The sequence below is a fragment of the Larus michahellis genome, chromosome Z (assembly GCF_964199755.1).
Source record: "Larus michahellis chromosome Z, bLarMic1.1, whole genome shotgun sequence".
Taxonomy (NCBI): Eukaryota; Metazoa; Chordata; class Aves; order Charadriiformes; family Laridae; genus Larus; species Larus michahellis.
The window spans coordinates 28,879,051-28,901,197 of record NC_133930.1 but is presented as its reverse complement, the minus strand read 5'-3'; the positions used below and the strand labels follow the sequence as shown (position 1 = coordinate 28,901,197).

Below are 22,147 nucleotides of genomic sequence, written 5' to 3'. Positions count from 1 at the left end.
AAGTCTGGCTTGGTGGTCAGGCTGAAGGACCTGGTTAGGTTAATGAGCTGGTACTGCAAGGGTCTGTTCTGTGATCTGTCCTGTTTAACATCTTTATCAGTGGTCTGGAGGAGGGAATGCAGGGCACTCTAGCCAAGCTTGCAGGTGACACCAAATTGGGGGGGTACCTGTTGGTATGCTGGCAGGCAGAGCTGCCAGTCAGGGGAGTCTGGATAGCTGGGAGGGATGGATGGACAGGGACCTGGTGAAATTCAGCAAGGACAAATTTTAAGTCCTGCCCCTAAAAAGGCAGAGCCCTGCAGTGATGCAGGCTGGGGACAGAAGGGCTGAAGAGAAGCTCTGCAGAGACCACCCGGGGCCATGGTGGGCAGTGAGCTGGGCAAGGGCCAGCTGTGTGCTCTGGAATCAGAGAGGGCCAACGGCACCCTGGGCTGTATGAGTAAGAGCATGGCACAGAGAGCGAGGGAAGTGATTATTCTCCTTTGTGCAGCACTTATGAAACCACTTCCAGATACTGTGTCTGGTTTGGGGATCCCTAGTACAGGAAAGACATCAATAAACTGGAGTGAGTTCAGCATAAGATCACCAAGACAGATAGCAGCTGGTGCACAGACCATATGAGAAGAGGCTGGGGACTGGGCTTGTTTAGCCTGCAGAAGGATGGCTTTGGTGGGACCTAACAGCAGCCACCTGTAACTACAGAGAGGCTGTCAAGAAGGTAGAGCCAGGCACCTCACAGCTATGCATGGTGGGAGGACAAGAGGCAACGATAATAATTTGAAACAAGGAAGTTGCTCAGTGTGCAACTGGATAAAGCCATGAACAACCTGGTCTTACCTCATAGCTGACCCTGCTTTTGTCAGGGTGTTGGACTAGAGACCTCCCATGGTCACGTCCTATCTGAATTATTTTATAATGCTGTGGTGCTATGAAGAGACCTTTGCTGGAAAGTCCTCGTGCTACCAAGACTGTTCAGCTTGTCTGCACTCTTGTAGTCTTTTAGTTACCATGATTAACAGCAAGGTGGTGTATAGAAAACCTTGATGTTGCCTTAAACTAGTTACTTTTTTAGTTTCTTCTAAACCAAAGAATTATCCAACTGGAGAAACCTGCAGTGTTTTTTTCCTGATCATTTTCTGAGCTATCCTGCTGATTCTGTGTGAGAGGATGTATGTAGTGTTATAGTACGTGCGAGGTGAAGAAGAGGCTGTGGAAGCTACCAGTAACTTCTAATAGGTACCTAAAGCTGTTTTTTCTCTATTATTCAGACAATTCACAGTACGGAAACCCCAATTTGAATTGCCGTCAATACAGAATTTTGTACCGCATGTTGTGGTTATATTCACATCTGTTTTGTGTCTTTGTCAGTGAACATAGGAATAGTGCCTTTTGAACCATCTGACCTCACTGTAATAGGCCTAGAAAGGCTAATGATTATGGGCCATGTGTACTCCTGAGTTAATGGAGAGCCTTTTCCCTGTGCTTAGTTCATAGGATTATTACCTTTCCTGTAAAAGACCACAGGTCTTGCCAGTCATTGGTGATGACATTACTGAGGCTCACCTCAGTAAGTATCAACAGAAGGATGCAAGGATAATACTTCTCCCTTTTCTATATTTATTACATGTATTCTCTTTTCTGGTATAATAAAATCTCCCTCACATTTCCTATAGAGTAAGAGAACTTATAAAACATTCCCCCCCTGCCTTCATAGACCACTTTTATTGCTGGAAAACGCACAGGTTTTGTATGCAGCAGTGACGGTGCAGGACTTGAGGCTAGAACAGAAAATGTCCCTGTTTGAGGATGGAGAAGTGTGGAAGCTTTGAGAGTTTATTATTCCTTTTTCAAGCAAGCTTTGTTTTTTTTCCCCATAGTATGCACGCATTACAGACCCTTCTGACATTTCATTGTTGCACTAATATTAAGCTTTTGCCAAATCCTTAATGGGACAAAGTCCAGACAGAAATTGGGACAGAAATTGACTTGTGTCATTTTGTGCTTAAGTGTTTTATATTGGTGGGTGAATTTGCTTTTCCGGGAACAGTCTTGCTTTAAGCAACCTGAGTCTTTTTGTTTGTTTCTGTTCTTTCCATGCATTAAGAAGATTGTCCTCCTACCTGCCGTGCTCAAGAAGGCAGTAACAAGACAGGCTGTTAATACAGCATACTGCAGTGTGTTAGTGACAGCTGTTTTTCTGGATGTATATACCAAAAAACTTGCCTTTGCTCGTAGAGATTAATGAGTCAGAGGCCATGCTGTTGGGAATGGGACAGACACAGACTATCTATCTAATACAGTCAGCTGCAGTCATAAAAAAAGTGGACAGTATCTTTCCTAGAATAAGTCATAATCTTTCTGCTGAGCCATGGCAGAATTCGGAGGCTATAACAAGCTTGTAATCTTGAAAGAAGTTATATCTATTATGTAAAAGTTCACTGAAAGTGCTAGAAATCATCATACCTGATTGCTATCCATTCCCTTCGTCCTTTAATTTACTGTCAAGGAGGAGTTAACTTACTCTATAGACACATGAATGCTGAAATAGTAAGGAAAACTGATTCTTGTGTCTTAGCCAGGAAGGGCATGAATATCCTTGGGGATTATTGCAGTACATCTGGAGAGCATGGCCACATGCTTGCCAGATGGTTGAACTTTTCTTCATGAGTACTACGAACTCTGCAATCAAACCACAGATTCTGTGTGGATCTACAGTACATATGTGTGCAATTTGTCACTGGAACAGGCTCCCCAGGGAAGTGGTCACGGCACCAAGCCTGACAGAATTCAAGGGGCGTCTGGACGACGCTCTGAGTCATATGGTTTAGGTTTAGGTAGTCCTGCGAGGAGCAGGGAATTGGACTCAGTGATCCCTATGGGTTCCTTCCAACTTGCAATATTCTATGATTCTATGATTCTAATTTCACCTCACAGGGACTCTGAGCACTGTGCCAGCTGGTTTTATTATGTGAAAGACAAAATTCTGCTGGGGTATGTTGCTGCCAAAGCACATCTCTCCCTCATTGTATACTCATAGAAACGCTTGTGTTTGCTAGTTGTCTTTAGCAAAGCAGCTTTTGTCTCTTGCCTTTCGCCTTACTTTTAGCACAGGCATATCTAGATACTGTATATGTAAACAGCTGTTTCTAGTCATTCTATTAGAGCTTGTGTGAAGGGGACAATGAAGTTTTCACAAGGCAGGGAGTCACAGGCACTCTGTCCTGAATGTTATACTTCCTTTGGGAGTTGACTCTTGAAACATTTGCAAAAGAGGGTGCGAAGTTATGCATTTTGGATTTGAATCTTGAACTGATGACTAAAGGAACATGAGAACAGCATTTGGTGTGGAACATTATGATGAGTACACCTGTTAGCATCCCACACACTGAAGAAAACAAACCCATAATAAGAAAGAGTTACACAGACTGCATCTCATGCAAAGCTTTCCAATACATTTGTAACCAAGAGAAACACTTGAAAACAACATTAGTTACTCTAATACTTCTTGTTAGAAGTTTTCAAACTCATAAGTTTGGGTTCCTGGAAATGCCATCGAAGGCAGTGATGGCATTTTCATGAACTTGCATATTATACGTGGGGGATGTATGTTTATTAAAGAGAAGAGTAATTTCCTACATATATAGCTTGTGACTGTAATGCATAAATAGTTTTTTATCCTAGTTGATTTGGCTGGGTGACCAGTGAGAATTTTTCACGTTTTCATCACTTACATCAGTTATATCACTCATTTGAGTTTCTGAGAAGTATGGGCTTTGTTGTTGATGAAACTCACTAGGGTTTTGCTGTCCGAGTAGCATTTATTATCACTAAAACAACATCATGTCAAAATGTTACAGTGTGGACCAAGCCACAGCCTGTAGATTTCCTTTAAGGATTGCTCTGTTTTATTTATTTTGTTTGGTAGTGTGGATCTCAGGTGTGGTATGTGTAGGACTACAGCATCATGGGAACCTGTGGTCTGTCTGTGTGTGATCTAGAAGGTGTTTATTTCCATGTCTAACTACCAAAGTTCAGCAGTATCTTCCTGGTACTCCACTATGTCCTTCTATTGAAATGTCATAAACATTACTAATCATTATAGGTAGTCTAGGTTAAGAGACATCCATAATCACTGTAATTCATATTGTTTAAGGAATTTTCAGTGCCCTGACTGTCGTTTGCTCCTTGCTTCCATTTTCTTCAAGTTTTTCACATTTCCTTTTAACTTTTAGTGTGTACTTTCCATCTAGGAAGAATGAGAGAGCAGCCCCACACTTTATCTATTTTCGACCACCAAGCACCACAATGCTGTGGCAAAATTTGCTTCCCCCCTGCCCAAGACTGACAGAACCCTATCTATGGATAGACTTCCAGGTGGCATGATAAAGGTGACACTCCCTGTCTCTTTTCCACAGTAACTCTTATTGTTACTCTGACAGGTAGGCTCACAGCATGCTAGGAGTCTCCTGTAAGACGCTAGAGAGCCTCCTTACCTAATGTCAATGTGCAGTCATTACAGGTGGTTTGGCTGGCCTGCAGAGTCTTTCTGTGATTCTGGAGAGGAATAATATAGATAGAGCAAATGTCTCCGTACACTTACTGCTGCATTGTGTTAGGAAATTAGCTTAGTCATAGATCTATTTGTAAACTGGAGAATTAAGTTCTTTAGCAGCTGCTCCTGACTGGCTGATCACTCACTGCTGGGGTAGTCTGCTGGATTGTTTTACCTCTGCAGTCATTCAGTGTCATGTTTTTCTCAGTATCTTTCTTCCTGTATGAAGATTGATTTCTTAGGGAAGATTGGGCGTGATGTGATCATAAGGATAGCTCCTTCGTGGGCCAGACAGCATTGGTTGTCAGCCCTTGTGCACTGGTCCACACCAGCTCTTGGTTCTTGAGTCTTCCAGAATCAAGAGTTAATTCTACACCCCTCCTAGTTTCCTGAATCTTGCTTAAATAGTTCTTCAGGAACACAAGAAATTGTGTTGTAAAATCATATGAGTCCGTATGTTCTCAGGAGGCCTACTGTGAGCTGATAGATTGACAAGATTACTTCATCGTGTTCAAGTGAATCAGCTCCCCATAAAGTACACTTAAAGCTCTCTTAGCTTCTTTTTGTCAAAGCTCTGTACAAACATGGTTTGTTTTTCTCTTTCTCCCATCATTTAGAGATGCTGAAGAGGCCTGATTCATGCTTCCCTTGCCAATCCTAGGATCTTACTGACATTGTTACCAGTCTGTGAGCTGCATGCTCCTCATCCAGTTTAAATCTTACTTTGGTCCTTTGCAAAAATTGTCTTTGTGGTGGGTATTGCTCAGCAGTAAGTTCTTGTAACTCACTGGAATTAAGTGTTTGTAGAATGTCCTGGTGAGTTTACCGTAATAATTAACTGCAGCTTTCTTTTATTCCATCCGACCTTCCTTTTCTGTCCTTACAGCGACCATCAAATGCAGGATGAATCAAGCTCCATGTGTCATATGTTTTCAGAGCACTTTGTTATTTGTACCAGACAAGTCAATTCTTTGTTTCACTGGGAAGAGTTGTGGATAGCCTGGCAATGTTGTTTTGGAAATTCTTCACAGGGATGATCCAGCACATTAAAAGTTTCTTACTAATGAATGGGTGAGAGTCTTGGCAACACTTCAGCATACCTAAGAGTATTCCCATACCTGAGATAAAATGGGCAAGGAGTCTGCTGAGTTCCTCCTGTGCCTGCTCTCATGCCCCAATTTAAGGAGAGCTGTTTTACACACTTCTTATTTAACCAGCTATCTTGAGGATCTTTTAAACGTCACACTGTGACTTGGGAGACTGCAGGAAAGTCACCATGAGTGAGCTTGATCCATATGGGCAGAGATTCAGAGAAGACAAATAACTTCTTAACATTCACTAACTGTTTATTCTAAGTGGTTTTCTTCCCCCATGTGGATCTGACAGACTGGCCTTGCTCCCGTGAGCTCTGGAGGTGTCTCAGCTACAATTTGTGACAAATTGAAAATGAAAACATCTCAGTTAGCTTTAGTTATACGAAAGAATCATTGGGCTTCTTTACAGGGTGTGTCCGCAGCATCCTGTTTTTCCATATAGATGTACACAATGAGGAGAAATCAGAAGCAAGAGGATGAACACATCCATTTTTGCACATTGAAATTACTTCTTCCCTCCCTCTAAAAAAATAAACCGTCCAACTTATCTTTATTTACACAGACCTATCCACCTTGGCATCAATTTTTTTTTCTCTTCATAAGGAGCAGTATTTCTGTCTGCAAGGTACTGGATTTGTTAGCATATTTCTTGGAAACAGGTCTTACTTTATCGTAGTCTTGCTTTATAATGGGCTTTTAATACACAATAAAGCAAGTTAGTTGACTTTTGTCTCTTGGCACCAGTTCAGCAAAATACTTGAGCACAGTTAACTTCTGAACTCATGAGAACCAGAGATTTGGATGGAAAAGCCTTTTGTAACAGTTTATTTAAAAAATGAGTGTAGAATATAGAAAAAGAAACTCTGCACAAAAGTACTAGTTTTTCTATGACTTCAATGTTTTATGTTTTCCCCCATTTTATTATGTATTACCCTCATTACTTTTTGGCACTGAGCCCTTGCATAAAACACTTGTTGTCCTGTAAAGGAGAAATGAAGTTGTGCTGTGACTGAGTCACCATACCCTAGCACGAACCTCCTAGGTTGCTTCTCTTCATAAATCTCAGCATGGGTGGCCTGCTGGAGCAGGGCTGAAAAGACGTAAGAAGGCATGGGAATGGAAGGGGCTGGAGGAACACAACTCAGAAGACTGGGTTGTGTGTCCACAGGCAATACTGTAGTTTGAAATTGTATAAAGCATGTGACCATTCTGGACACTGTTCCAGCTAAGGAAAATCCAGTGCAGTAACCCAGCAAAGCCTGAATCATGCCTACCTCACACAGTGCAGTACGTTTCAGGGAAGCCTGGATAAGCTGAAATGTCTACACGGCACAATACAGAGCAGTGCAGAGATACTATCTCAAGTCCCACTGCCTGCGTGTTTGTGCTAGCAAAGCACGAAACTTGTCTTCTGAAGCAGACCAACCAACAGGCGCACAGTGCCACACTGATGGGACCAGACTGCTACCTGCTTAACAGATAGCTTCTTTGCCATGAGGTTAGGGATCCCTGGACCATGCTCAGTTGCACAATATGGCATATGTTTTACTGCCATTTGCACCTTCACAGCTGCCTAAAGTTTATGAGTGTCCAGCAGGACTTAAATCACTGTACTCCTCTCCTCCCACAAAAATTTGGACTATGAATTTTGTGGAGCTGCACCTGAGAAATACTGCTGACTTGTTCCTGTTCTCCTTTCTTGTTTCTTCTCACCCCGTCACGTTTCTGTTTTCCTTCACACACAGCAGAAAAGGACACTAGTATAAATACTGTACTTAGAATAAACTCTTGCTCTTAGCAAACTCAGTCCAGCTACAGGCATTCAGGTTGAGAGTCTGGGTTAGTTTTAAACACAGTGGATTCATTCTGACTCCTATCATTCAATGGGAGAGAACAAAAAGAGAAGTGTTGGCCATGTGAGGAGTTCAAATGGGTAAAATTATTAATAGTTTGGAAACAGAATTTTACACTCAACTAATTCCTTGTAAAAAGTAAGTGAGAATAATTTCTAGCAATTAGATGTGAATTCATGTAGGACCTGGTTCCATTGCCTGTAATAAGAGTGCAAATACTGCTTCTGGAATTAAGCGTTTGTCTTATTATTAAATTAATTTTTCTTTTAAAAAAAGGGAGAAAGAATTTTTTTTATTTCTCTTGGCCTACTAATGTACTTATTACAGGAGAATTCCAATGTTAAAAGCAATTTCAAGAAAGTGCTCCTTAGTAGCTCAACTCACAGCAAACACCACTGAGTCAGTGCTTCATTACTGTGGTAAAGTCAAGTGTTCTAGTGGTTGTGTCCATTTCTGATTCTTTTCTGAACATCCGCTCTATGCTAAAATCTGTCAAAGTGCTGAGATCTTTTTTAAAAGCTGGCAGGGAGGATTTAATTTTTTTTTTTTTCTGGAGACTGCAAAGAATTGCGTGTTTTGTAGTCTGACCTCCAGTGCTTTCATGCTGACAGCACTGTTCATACCATGATAGTCTGGCTGAGCAGAAGTAGATGTTGTAGGCTCGTTCCTATCTGAAGGAGAGGTTTCTGATACAGTTTTTCATGGCGGGATTTCTTTAGTGCTTTATTTCCCTGAAAAGAAGGAAAGTTCTTAGTTTCCGTATGTGCAAACTTCACTTAAATTGAATTAAGCACTTAGGTCTTCAGAGAACGTTTTTCTCCCATGGAATCTCGTTGCTAGGACTCTGTGTTATCTTCCAGACTTCAGAGAGAAATTTATAAGCCAAAGCTGTATTCAAGACCTTAAAACCTAAACCTGTGAATGAAGTCTCCTCCTGCGTAACTTCTTAAATGTGATTGAACTTCTCAGAAAAAGATTCTTCAATGCCTCATAGTGCCCACAAATTGGGGATGGAAACAATCTCAACAATGCAATAATACATACCTAACTTGCATGCTATTGATAGTTCTAACATTGGCAGTAATTTCATATCTTGATCACTACGAAAATAACCTACTTGCACCACCTGCAAATATGGGGTGAAAAATTCCAGCTTTGCGTGCCATCTGCTCCGTATATTTGTTAAAGGTGCGTTCATTGTCCCTGTTCACCAGTGAATTCTGCATCAGTGGCAGTTCACTCCACAGCAAATTAGGAACACTGGGGTAAAGTACGGTGTCCATAAAAAGTAGCCTTACACCTCCTGCCAATAGTAGACAGGATTATCACATTAGGTTTGGAGGCAAGGGCAGACTCAGCAAGGAGCTGTGCTGGCTATTTTTACTTTGACCACTTACTCCCTGAAGAGCAGGGAAGAGGCAGAAGCATTCTGCAGCCCTTTCTCAGAGATTTGAAGCAGAGCTGTCCTGCAGCTGTTGGCCTACTTAAAAATGCGTTTCAGTTCTGCACTGTTCCCCTGGGTCTGTAGCTGCCTATAAAGTTAGGCACATGAATTTGCTTTTACCCGCTGGGATTGAATCAGAAAGTTGCCTGTTGGGATTGGGACACAAATTAGTTTACCATTATCTTTTAAAGTGTCTCAAGTACTTGAAAAAGTGCTGTCTTTTTGGTATGTTGCCCAAGGCTCTTGTAACATTTGACTGAGATACTACAGAGTCTGTGTGCAGGAAAACAGAATGGTGTGGAGCATTGAGCTGTGTGTTCACGCCGAAGCCTGTGGGTGGCAACAAGGAGTGAAAATGCCTTCAGGGCATCACTGGGTGTGTGTTGTGGAGCCTGAGTTCCCCGGTCCTGTGTGTTTTAACTGTCCTTGTGATGGTGCAAGCCTTTTCAAGTCTGCCCCTGCAGGAGACAGGAAAGCTCCAATGAACTTGAAGGGTCCAAAGGGAGAATCTAAGTTTTTAATTTATTTGTTTTAGGAATTTAAAGCCAAGGGTCTGACCTTCCACACATTATTAGTTCACGCCCTTGGAGTATAGTAGAGATTGTGCTGTGTTCTGTGTAGCTCAAATAAGTTTCTAGTATGTATGGTTGCTGTGTGTTACATGGCATGAGCAAGGTAGGTTGTGTTTGTAGGACACTGCCTTTCGTGCTGGGATAATTTTAAGTTTTTGCTGTTGAAAGGTTTCAAACATGGGGAAACACCAGTGTGAGACTGAGAGGCAGGAGAGAATACTGGAACAGTTAGTTGGCACTGCAGTTACGTTGCATGAGTGCCAGGAGGCTCCATTGACAGAAAGGGAATTCAAACTGTCCTGAATAGAATTAACAAGGAGATGACCTCTGCAGTTATTAGCAAGCCATAACCGTCCTCAGAATAATTGTCAGCCCCAAAATACACCTGAAGTTACCAGTTTTCAAGATAGAAACTACCCCTGAACACCAGACCTTGGCTCAGTGTACCTTTAGTCCACCAGCAGAAGCATTTTAGAGTTAAAACTTTGCAGGGGTGGAGAGGAAGCAAAACCAAGAAAGCTAAATGGTTTTAGATCCTTTGTAGCTAAAGTGTCTTCAGATGTTTTTGGTTTATTGATTTCTGTTACTATGATCTTTCTCTGTGAGATGTAGCATACTAGAAAGCAAAAAGAAAAGGAACTTGTTGTCTACTAACCATTTTTCTTTCTGCCTTGTGCTCCTGACAGCCTCTCTGCCAGACATGGCAGTTTACATCTTATCTTAGCGAAATGTCGTGGTTATCTGTGTTGTGTGCAAGGGCTTAGCATTCCACTGCTTTTTGCTTAATAAATTAAAGACTGGGAAGGAGTAACACTGTAATACTTGACCATATAAGGGGGGTGACTGTTGTTTTAGTTCTGCTCCTTGCACAATATGCAGTTGAAGCCTTTTAAGGGAAGGTGGTGCAGACAGAGTGAAAACATCCAGAAGCAGAACATCCATTTCACATTATAGTCGGTGCCAGTGCTGGTGCTGTCATTGCTACTGCTGTGAATTTCTCACAGGCGGTTGGAGCTGCATAGTTAAAAAGAAGGAGAGACTTACAGATGAGACTGAAGAAAAAAGTTAAAACCATTTAGTTCGTGGCTCCTGCATCTTATGAAGTAATAAGAATGAAGGGGGAACCAACCAAAGGTGAGCAGAATTAGACTTCTGAAGTTGAGAAACAAGTAGCAAAGAGCTCTTCAGAGCACCAACAAGAAGAGACCATAGAAAGAACAAGTGGAAACGTCGTGCAGTGAGAATGGGACAGGGACTGGGTGACTAAAAAGGCAGTGAATATTGTGTCTAAATTTTCAATAAAGTTTAAAAAAAATTCTTCGCAAAAGAAATTTGAGTGTCGGAGAGGGAATGAGATAATTAATGCCCGTGATTGTAGGGAAAAGAAACTGTAGCAGCATGGTAGAAGTTCAGTCCTGGATGTCATCTTAACACTCCAAAGAAGTGAACCCATGCAATTACAGGTCTGGTTGCAAGTACACTTCAGTAAGTCCATCAAGGCAAAGACTGTATGATATGGTTAGAGAATGGCAAAAGCAGGATTTCTAATAAAGGGATGGCAAAATGGCTGTAGGCAAACATAAGTCAGTTATTTTGTTCACAGAAGTGTCCAGAGTGTTACAAAAATTTTGAAACATCTCAGGCAGTAAAATATCAAATAAAACACATTTTTATGCCAAGGTTAGATTGTGTGAAGACTTACTTTGAGCTAGGGAAATTATTTTCTTGATAAATCAGGTACAGATCCTTACCTGAGATATTTTTAATTCTTTGTGTGCGGGAAGACTACAGAAGTGGGAAGAAAAACCATTTTTCTTAGTTTCAGTCAAACCATAGTCTTGTCTTTAAAATAAAATATGCTTCAGGTCTTAAATCAATGACTCTTTTATCAGCTAGACATTAGATAACACAGTTAACTTCAGTGGCTAGGTAGAGATTTAGAAGACCCAGTGTCAAACCTTTTTCTTCTATAGCCAGTAACTCTGAAAGAAACATGTACAGACGTTTGATCTCTTGTGAAATGCTGCTACCACAGACTACCCTAGAGTAGCCCACGTGTCCCACAAATGCCTTCAATTCCTGTTTGTTAGGGCCCAAGAGTGCTTACCCTTCTGCAGAATCAGGCTTGTTGCACTCTAAATTACAGCACCTTGTCTACTTCAGCCCTGGCTCCACAGAGAGGAGTAGGACTGAAAAAAAAAATGCGTCCATGAAACACCAGCCTGTGTTTTGAAACGCCCAAGTGTCTGTGAGCATCTTTTACACCTGCAGCTGATACCTACAGATGGTAGAAGACAACAGAGACAAAGACATGCAATTGCAGCTTCTTTAGTGATTCTTTCATTAATATCTCTTTCTTTCTCCAAGTTAAGACTCCAGAATGAATGCAATGCTGCAGTTTACCCTAGCCAGCATTTCACCCACAATGCAAAACTCTAGACAGTCATTTACAACAGTTCTTCAGGCCTGTCAAAGAAAGCCCTTCCCCCAGTGTTGTGACCTTTATCTTTGTGGTGAACAGGCATCACAACTTTGGCAGGATAATTTTGTTTGATTGACTGGTCTATTCTCAGAAGTTATAGAAGTTGCACTGGGCACAAGAAAGTCAGCTTGACGCAGGCCATTTGTTGTATCTGAATGACGTGTATTCATCAGGACTTTTTGCGGCATTGTAGAGAATAGGTTGGAGCTGACTTCTCTCTCATTTTGGTTAAAGGAAGTCAGGGTAATTCTGCTGACGTCAGTGGTGTTTTGCTAGTGCAAAACCACAGTGACTGGGAAATACCGTCAAGGACCACTTTGCTTTATTGATTAGCCCATCTGTCAGAAATAGTCTGTTGTCTCTACTGGGTGGAAAACTGAAAGAAGGATAACACAAGGATACTGCTTTAACCCTTTTAAATAAAAGAATATTTTTTTTTATCCAATGGAAAGTTATCTATTTGCATAGTTTAAGCAGGATAATATTTTTACTGTAGTTTCAAGGAAAATCATTTGGACTATCAAGAGTCCTGTACCCTCTGTTCTCCTAGTTAGGTGACATGCATATGGCTATGAAGTATAAGGAAGAAGACCTGGGATATTCAGATGTGCAGCTGTACAATACGTAGCCCAGTTTCCTGGCACAGAACAGATATTTTTTCCACATTAGTCTGTTAAGGCTTTCAGGAGGAATTTTAGAATTAGCTGTTAATTTTTTTTTCTGACAGGAAAATTTCAAAAATCCTGATCTTCATTATGAAGATTATTATTAAGTTCATTATTACCTTTATTATGAACTGGACAGCTCATGCTTTGCTGAGACTTATTGTAGAGCTCACAAATTGGCTTAACAGTGCTGTGTTGGATTCTAAACTTTCCAATAATTCAAACTGCAAAATAGTAACCCAAACTGGTTCTCATGGTTGCATTATATGTGTTCTCCTTATGTTTTAATAAAAAGTGGGTGGTCAGTATAGATAGTGTAAGACTAGCTCTTCAAAATAAAAATGAGAATGAAGTTGTACAGTGGAAGGGTGAATTTAACTATATAATCTCCCAGTACTTTATATTCTTATTTTAACTCACTTTATTATCTCCCCATTTAAAAACAGCTGCTCCTGCTTTTTTTAAATTCACAAAATATAGTTTTAAATAATGTGTGTAATTGCAAAAAGTACAGTCCACTCTGATTTTTTTTCCTCCTTAATTAGTATTTTAGCATACTGGGAACATAAATACCCTTAGCTCTGATATGGGCAAAATAACTAAGGCGACTGCCCTTCAGTTTAGGTCCAAGTGTAAACACCCTGTTTCCTGGTCTAGCAAGAGCTAAATAGCGCTACACACAGACAGAAGAAACTTTATTGTATAATCTCATTGATGTAGTGAGCACTTAACGCTGAAAGAAGGCAAGCAAGAATACTGTTTGAAGTCAGTCCCATTAGATGTCTGAGGTGAGAAGAACCAGAATGTCCATGGTTTGTTGTATTCCTTCTACATAGTTTATACTCATAGAACATATAAACACAGGTATATCAACTGTGTGGTTAGACATAAATAGAATGCCTTTACTTCAAATAGACCAGGAAGATGAACCTATTCATGTGGCGTATTTTTTTCCAGTTTTTATTTTGAATTGCTCTGGAAGTATATTTCATCCATCAAGTTGGGCCTTTTGACAGCTAACACCTTCACCCAGAGAACTCAGAGACTGAGGTATTGCCCTTACAAGAGCACTGCTGCATCAGTATCTTGATAATGATGCATTATACATATGTATAAGGACATATAAAATTTACTCTGATGAGTGAGACCTCTGCAAGATATAAACTCTTTGCAGCACCAGTTCCAAAACTCACTTTCTGAGAGAAGTAGTATCCTGTTTGACCAAGAGATCTCATATAGGCAACAAAACCACTTGACTTTCCATTTCTAACTTCCCAAATTTAAAGACTCAGTGTAAACGTACAGAAAGAAGAGAAACTTATAAAGCTGTGTATATACAGACTTGTTTGAACTGTCCTGTGAAGGTACATTGCTAAAACCTCATAGATTATAATTAATGGATATGTGATTTGTAATAGGTAAACCAAAAACCTTTACCATGACTCACCAGCAATTGTTCTTGCAGAATTACAAGTTCTAGAAACCCTCATCCTAAGCTTTTATTTGCCTAGCAGAATAAAATATTTCCTTAGTGTCTTTCAAGCTTGTCATGAATTCATATGCTGCATTAGGTAGTGCTGGAAAACTTCAGTGATGCATAGAAACTAATTTGCAAATTGTGGTCCACAAGGGATGCTACTCTCATGTCTCGGCTGGGACTTCGTTTTTTAAAAATGTGGCTACTTGGTGTAGGAGTGAGTGAAAGCTCTCATTTTGTCATTTGGCCTACAAGACAGCAGATGGGTGAATGTAAAGTGAAAAAAAAAGTTGTTTTTTTTTTTTAAAAACTTTCTCCGCACTGAGGTCATACCCGTCATATTTCTTGTTTAGAAAGATGTAGATGTGGGAGCATAAAAAATCCCTCCCCCTTCCTGCATTTAATCTCTGTTTTCCCTGGCTTTGAAGACCTAGTAATTTCCCAATTACAGAATATTAGTTTCCTTCCTCTAAGGGTATTTTCCTGTAGTTTGCATTGTTATTTGTCTGATCTGATGCAGCACATTATTTCTCTGAGTCTGCAGCATTTAGAATTATTTGCTACTTCCTGTGGGAACCCCTCTCATGTTTCCTGGGATGATCATTCACCTTAAGCGTCTGTAGGTTTTGTAAGGGCACATTCTTCATTTGTTGAGACTTCCAGTGTTGATTCTTTATTTCAGTAAAATTGCAATTACAAGAGTATGCTTAATTTTCAGTGTTTCTACTTATTTACTCTGTTGAAGTCTTAAGAGTCAAGAACAAAAAAATATTGCAAGGAACAATCTTGTCATATTTCACTATAAACTTTGTGCGTGTATATGTTTATATGTATATTATGTTTGTTTGTTTGAAAGGCTTAGTTTAAAGTCTTAAACAACAGAATCAACATCTGTATTTTCAGTGCTAGCCTAGTGCATAGAAATCTTTGAAAACCAGTACGGCCCCTGGAAGCCTGTGGTGCTGGTCAAGATAGGTCCAATCAAGGCTGTTTGTCCGCAGGCTAGAGGAATACAGAAAAGTGAAAGGGAAAGGATTTCCTTCTCCAAAAACAGTACCAGGATATGGGAACATTTCTGCAAGCAGAGATATTCCTGCTGTATTGTTAGGCTACCTCAAGAGAATTGGTTTTGCTCTTCCAGCCTGTTAGCCATTGTTTTCTGGTTGATTGTTTTCTACTTTTTGGCAGTACGGTCCTGGTCCCAGCCTGCAGTTACTGTCACGCAGGGATTAAATCCTTTTATGTTCTTGATTTTTTGCAGAGCCAGCCAGAAACCTGTTCAGCTCAGCACTGTATAATCTCCCTTATGCAGCAGCATTTCTAAGGGCCAATAATTTAGCTAGTGCTGTATAAACACAAGGAGGTATACGCTTGCCTTTACCTCTAAACTGGAGACATGAAAATGGAGTTTAGTATTAAACATTTTGATCATATTTTTTTCTCCACGTCCCACTTTAGCTCTTTTCAAAGAAGTATCAGCAATTCTTACCCTTATCTCATTTAAAAATCAGTCTTTTTAGGTGTAGAATATTAGTACAAAAATGAACAACTAGGCTCAATAGAGGGAGGCTTAGATAACAATGGATAAAAAAAGTGGATTTGGAGACTTAATACCAGTGGTAATTAACAATGTAAAGATTTCAGTACCTGTAATTTAGGTACATGTATGTACCAGCTTTTGAAAGGGTCAGTATTTGCATATTTGGACAGTTCATCTCATCTACTTTACATGCCTACTTTCAGACAGAGTGATGGACTGTCTGAAAACAGGTGTCTCTGTTGATCAGAGAGGTGACTGCTTTCACCTTGACATAAATTCTACGTGGATTGTATGAAGCGCCTTGATTGATCTGCTTTGCCTGGGCTTGACTGCAGTTAAAATTACATAAATCATCTCACATCGAGTATCCTTCTGTGGGGGTGGAATTAAGGAAATGTTTGTTAGGTGTGATTGCTGCAGCAATCCTAGGGAGATCGTAAGGTCCTTTCTAATTAGTCAGTCAGATTGCTTGACTGTATCTCAAGTTTTATTTTTCGTATTAAAAAGCAGTTGGCTCTGAAAATCCTAGGCACACAATGGAAATGAGCAAATATAATTAGAAACAAGAAGAATGGTAATATTAATTCTACATAAATCCCAGCTTGGTAGTGAGTTCCTTAGAGGATTTGGTGGTTTGTTTTTTATTTTTCCTTTCTTAGTTCAAGAAAGGATTTTTTCATTATAGTTTATAACAGGAATAATTACCGGTTAACAACCTGGGGAGGAGAAAGCGCATCCAGCTTATATGGTGGTTTATGTTGGCTCTTGAAAATACTGTCAGTTCAGCCAGCTAGTGGGAGTGTTTCATTTAGGTGTGTCAGAGGACACAGGGAAAGTAAGTTCAGACTCAGGTTGAGACTGGGAAAGCTGTTTTTAGAGGAGATGCTGCATCGTGGAAACATTCCTGTATTGTCTTGGCTTTGAACACATGAACAGAAGTAAAAGTGTCTTTCAAGCATGTCAGTGTTGGCCACTTGTGTTTTGTAAAGGAAGGTACTTCAACATGATGCTTTAACTTGCATTAAAATATTAGCATAACAAAGCTGTGTATCTCTAGGTATAACTGTTTCTTGCTCAGCAAAGGTACTGGTAAAGCCTATTGACCTGAGGTCCTACGTTTTCCAAAATACTACACTTACTCTATGAGTATACCTGGGTTCTGGTTGAAGTCAGGTTCTGAAACAAGGATTGGTTTTGAATGCTGCTGTTGATCTGTTCTCTTTTTTTCTGGTTTGTTTTTTTTTTTCCTTTTTTTACTTACAGCCCAGCTGTCAGGAGACGTAGCAAGACCTAGAATGTTCCTCAACTGATCTCAGGCCATATGTAAAAAAAGCACTGTCTTAATTGTATGATGTTTTATTGTGTCTTTTCCAGAGTGGCGAAAGTAATGAAGGTTCCTGTGTATGAGACACCAACAGGTTGGAGATATTTTTCCAATCTCATGGACTCTGGACGTTGCTCGCTTTGTGGAGAGGAAAGCTTTGGCACTGGTAAGTAACACTTAATCAAGAATTTCCACAGACTTTTAATGACAACTTTTAATTTTCCTGGATGACTCAAGTCAAATCCAAAAGAATCAGCGAATTATCTCTATCTTGAGCTGGAACAGAGAACTGACAGTTGTTCACATCTTGAGGGTCTTCTTGCAACTCTGGAGTCTAGTTACTTGAGGTATGAAAATTGTGAAAGATGGACATTCAGAAACCAGAGGCAATCTTATCATTGCCCAGACAGCTTTTGGAGGTGCCCAGCACTCTCTTCTGATTTGAACATGTTGCAGGAAGGTGTCACTGGTTCCACTGTAATAGTCTTTCCACAGGCTGCAGCAGCATTTGGGGGGATTTTGCCTGTTTGGAGAAACCACGTCATTTTTTTCCTAATGTGTGCGGTTCAGTGTGCAAAGTATGAGGATTGGTTTGTCTAATGGTGTGTCTAATCAAACCTGTTGCACGCATCTCTTTTGAGAACATCACAATTGCTCAAAAGTCATATAAAATCATCATTAGACGAAATTCAGTTACATGTCAGCATCTGTGTTTTCCCTAAGTATTTCTCCCTTATCTGTCCCAAGAACCAGTCAAACAATAGAATGCAGAATGAAAGACAAATTTGAGCCCTCATGAATTCAGTACTGACAGGAAACATTACAGCGAACAATTAAAATATGTAGTCTGTAAATCTGCACAAACATGTTTTTTGTTTAGGAGAAAAACTGAATAAATTTCACAGTGCTTCTTTTTTTTCTTTCCTGAATTCTGCCTGAGAAATTATTTCTTCTTTCTATTTATTAGTAGGGTTATGTTACAAGTGTTTTTGAATACACACATATCAGAATGACTTAACCATTTGCCTGGCTAATAATTTTATCTGTATTTTGATGTGAGTTCCGCGGAGTTCTTTATTTTGGCATATAATTAATTGGCCACAGCTTTCCATGGAAAATAATTTATCATGCAGTGAAACCTGGTTACAAATTTCTTTTTGCTTTGAGTTAAGTCTAGTATTAAGTTTGTTGGTTGAGGTCAATTAGAGCAGAATGCTGTTTTTTTAGAAATGAGGATACCTTTAAGCCACAGACGTGCCACTTTATGTGTTAGCCTGTCATTAACCTTTCTGTAAGTATCTGAATGGACTATGATGGAAGAACCAAAAATGTGTTAGATTTCTTTGGGTGTCTATCTGTAAAAAGAGAATTTAAATTAATAATGAATGTTCATTTTCTTTCTATTGTGAGTGGGAACCAATGTCCCATGATTAGCAACCTGAATGTCTTGGCTTAATTGCTGTGACTGGCACAGATTTGTATTGCCTTGGATACATCTTTTGAATAGATATTTTCAAAGGCTGTTTTGCAAGCTTATTGAGTGAGTTCTAACTTGGAGATAGGGGAAGGAAAGTCTTGTACCTATCAGAATGTACTGCCATTTGTTGTGGTGTGTTGATAGACTGCGTCTCCATTTGCCCATGAGAAATCTGGACCGGACAGTTTTCAACTCTCACTGCTTTTTGATGCTTTTTCACCAGGCCAGTTCTGTACCCTTCTCATCTAAATATTGAAGTTCCTCCTGCTCATCCAAAACCAGATATTTCCATGAAACTTGGGTGCGTCTTTAGACATCAGTATGACCCCATTAGCACCCAGATTATTTGGAAAAAAACTCCTGCCTTCATCATCAGGCTGAAGAAGGGGAAGTGCGGGGTTTGACTGGAAGGAGTTTGTAGGAGTTTGATGGTGAGTTCCCATAGGCTTAGGTACATCTGGGTACCTTAGCCCATGGAGCACAGCATCTGCTACTGCATGCACTTTTATCTGCAGAGGTATGTAGAGAAAGAAGGGTTGGCCTCTCTGTGCCATATGCCATGACAAAGCACTGCATCAGGGCCTGTTTCTGCTTGGGAAGTAAGGTTCCTAGACCATCGTCATCTGGTGATGTTGAGTATGACTCCTGCAAATACTTTCTTTCCCAGGGAGAAGGGAAGAATCTTTGGTTGCTTAGTAGAAGCCTTGTCTCCTGTCAGGAGACTTGTCATTAAAATTTTATGTTGCAGTTATAAAAAAATGCCAAACATCAGATTTCTCTGGCACATTGAAAAGGCACGTTCAGGTCTTGCTAAGCAGGCTGTCCCAAGCATTGCTGGACTTTGGCCCTGCAGAGCAGTTATATAGGAATCAAGAGAAGTGATTTCAGGGCTTGATCTACTGAAACGCTGAGGGCATTGGCCTAACTTTATTACCCTGAGTATCAGATGGTTGTTGAAGTTGGAAAAGAGGGACAGGTGTCTCTTAGAGGTCAAGGAAGGGCCTCTGGAGTTTGTCTGTTCTTCGAGGTAGGCAAGATAATTCCTGTGACTTCTTTCTGGTTTTGCGCTTGACTTTTATCCTTCATTTACATCCTTCTGTAGGGCCCTAGAGCAATTGCATTTTGTACTATAGCCTCTCTCCCGATTTTGCAGCTCCCGTCTCCTGACTTCAGACCAGTCTCCGTGTTCCTAGCATTCTTTGTGTTCCTGTCTGAATCTGGTTCTCTTATCCTACCATTAATTCTGCAGATTCCTGATAAATTCTGTCTCTTGTGAATTCTGAGGGTGTTTGAACGACATATTGCTGGCCAGCGTGGAGAGCTGCTCTACAGCTGTATTTAATCTGTGCATCCTTGTATGTTCTGGTCAGATGAGCGTTGTACTACCTGCAGCACTTCAGTGCAGAAAGCCTCCTGACCTCCCATTTAAGCCAATGCCATCTAAAGACTAGTCTGAACCCTCAAGATTCAGTCACATGGGCATCTAGACAACTTGAGCACTGGGTTTAAATTCCTCAGTGCATGTGTAGCTGCTGTGTAAATTAATTGTGACAGTGCCTGCAGGACAATTATGCAACGACTGTGATACCTAAAGTTTGCTTTTCTCCCTACCTCAGTTTCCTTATCATCTTTCAGTTCAATGCAGCTGTCTGAAAATATCTCATATGCCAGGAGGTTTATTTGTAAAACGCAGGCTGGTCTGTAGGTGACCAATACTTTAGCGATGCAAGCTGTTTTTAGCAATAAATATTTACCTTATTGCGAATCTTTTAGTAATTTTCTAAACTGCATGACCCTCACAAATTTCTGCCAGTATTGGGCATTTGAATCAATTTTACAGCTTTCCCCTCCATCATATCTATTTAGGGCACTTAAACTTGGCACTTCTTTAGCTTTCAGCGTGGAATATTTAAAGAAATCTACCGTATAGCTGATAAGAGTGGGAAACTTGCTGTTCTGTGCAAGAGAAAGGGATTTTCTGTAAAAAAAAGGTACATTCTATCATCATCTACATTCTATCATCAATAGAATAAGACATCTATCTACATTCTATCATCAAACTAACCGAACAGCACTGGAGACCCATTGCTTGTGCACCCAGGTAATCCAGCCCAGCTCTAATTTCCAAATAATACAGAGCCTTGGTTTTATAACATAAGGGATTTTGCTCTGGCAAGTAAATAAAAGCAAATTTTCTGCTATAAAAGGACAAAAGATTTTGAAAACATCCCATAGGGCTGTGTTTCCCAGACTTGTTTTCTGGCAGCTGATCTTGGAGCTCAACCAATGCTTTAAAAACTTCTTCCATTTTTGTAGCAGTGTGGGGAGCTTGTCAGATGAGGTTAGTAGCTTTCTAGTTCTATGACTAATGCCCAGGACACAGTTCAGAGAAGGGCGTCAGCAGCAGCAACTAGTTTCTAAATTTCATCAGCAAACTATTAATCAGGATTAGGAGAGCTGTGTGGCTGATTTATCTTTCTGCAGTTTAAGCCACTTCAGTAATTGCTACAGCTTTCATAAATTTGCATGGTTCATCTCCACATTTCCAGATGCCATTAACACCAACCACCTTCTCCTGCAAGATTATGTGGAAAAAGAACTAGTGGAGACTTTAAAGATGTGCTGCTGAGATTAATGAAAGCCTTAGAAGAGCTGTTTGGTGGTATCTGTTACAGTAACACAAATCTAAAATAATCTCATTAACTTGAATAAAGGAACAGATCAGACTGACCCTAAATCTCCATTTGCCTAAAATATTGTCAAGTTTCAGACTGCTGGGTGATAAATTTATAAGACTCAACGTGTGTGCAAACAGAATGATGTACTGTGATTTTGTATAGTCTCTGAAGTCAGATTTTTGTTTTAAAATCACATTTACAGGATTCAATACGGTCGATAGAGTTAACTAATTTAGGGAAAAGCAATTACATTTCGTTCATGCATATGACCCTCAGGGCTCACTGTCTTGGAACTGGAAATCTTCTCAGATACAGAATAAATTAGATATGTAAAAGGCAGCATGCATGCCCAACAGATTTACATTATCATAAGAAAAATCATAATATGAACATTTTTACATGATTTTACTTTGTTTCTCAGGCTACTGGCACTCAAGACTTTACTTCAATTTAAGCCTGTATAAGCTGAGTACTTCTTTATGAATGGGAACATGCTCTGAGAGTTTATCCCAGATTGTTTACTCTGAGTCAGGCCACAACAATTGACTGTTGCAGTAGTAAAAAATAACTTTTGCTACTGTTATATGGAGAAATATTTGACAAATTAACTTAAAAATAAGCTGTCGAAGTAGTTGCCGTTGTTATAATTTCCCTTACCGATGGCAAATTAAATATGATGGGATAATCAGAAAAATAGTTGTTGACTCCACTGTTCTGTTGCCTCTTTCTGCTTCAGCTCCTTAAAGAGGTGCTGGAATTCATTAATGCCTTGGATATTTCCTTGGAATTAAATTCCTTGGAATTAAAAGTATTACTGAGAAGTACCCTAAGATTGCTGAGAGCTCCCAGCAAGCCAGTAGGACTGTTAGTATTGCAATTGCAACAATACATTAGTTGTGAGGCACCTTTTACTGGATCCCTTTGCATAGGGCAGTTCTGCCTCTGCAGATTCATAGCAGCAGATACTGCGTCTGTAAAGAAAACAAGAA

The 22,147-nt window shown here is 40.1% G+C and overlaps 1 protein-coding gene across 1 annotated transcript in view; it reads left to right on the top strand.

Moving 5' to 3' along the window:
• Positions 1 to 22,147, top strand: part of PGM5 (phosphoglucomutase 5) — a 79,978-nt gene that overhangs the window by 31,506 nt on the left and 26,325 nt on the right. The window contains exon 7 of the mRNA XM_074569610.1: positions 17,054 to 17,169. Within this exon, the coding sequence (XP_074425711.1) occupies positions 17,054 to 17,169 (116 nt within the window). The remainder of the gene's footprint in view (positions 1 to 17,053; positions 17,170 to 22,147) is intronic.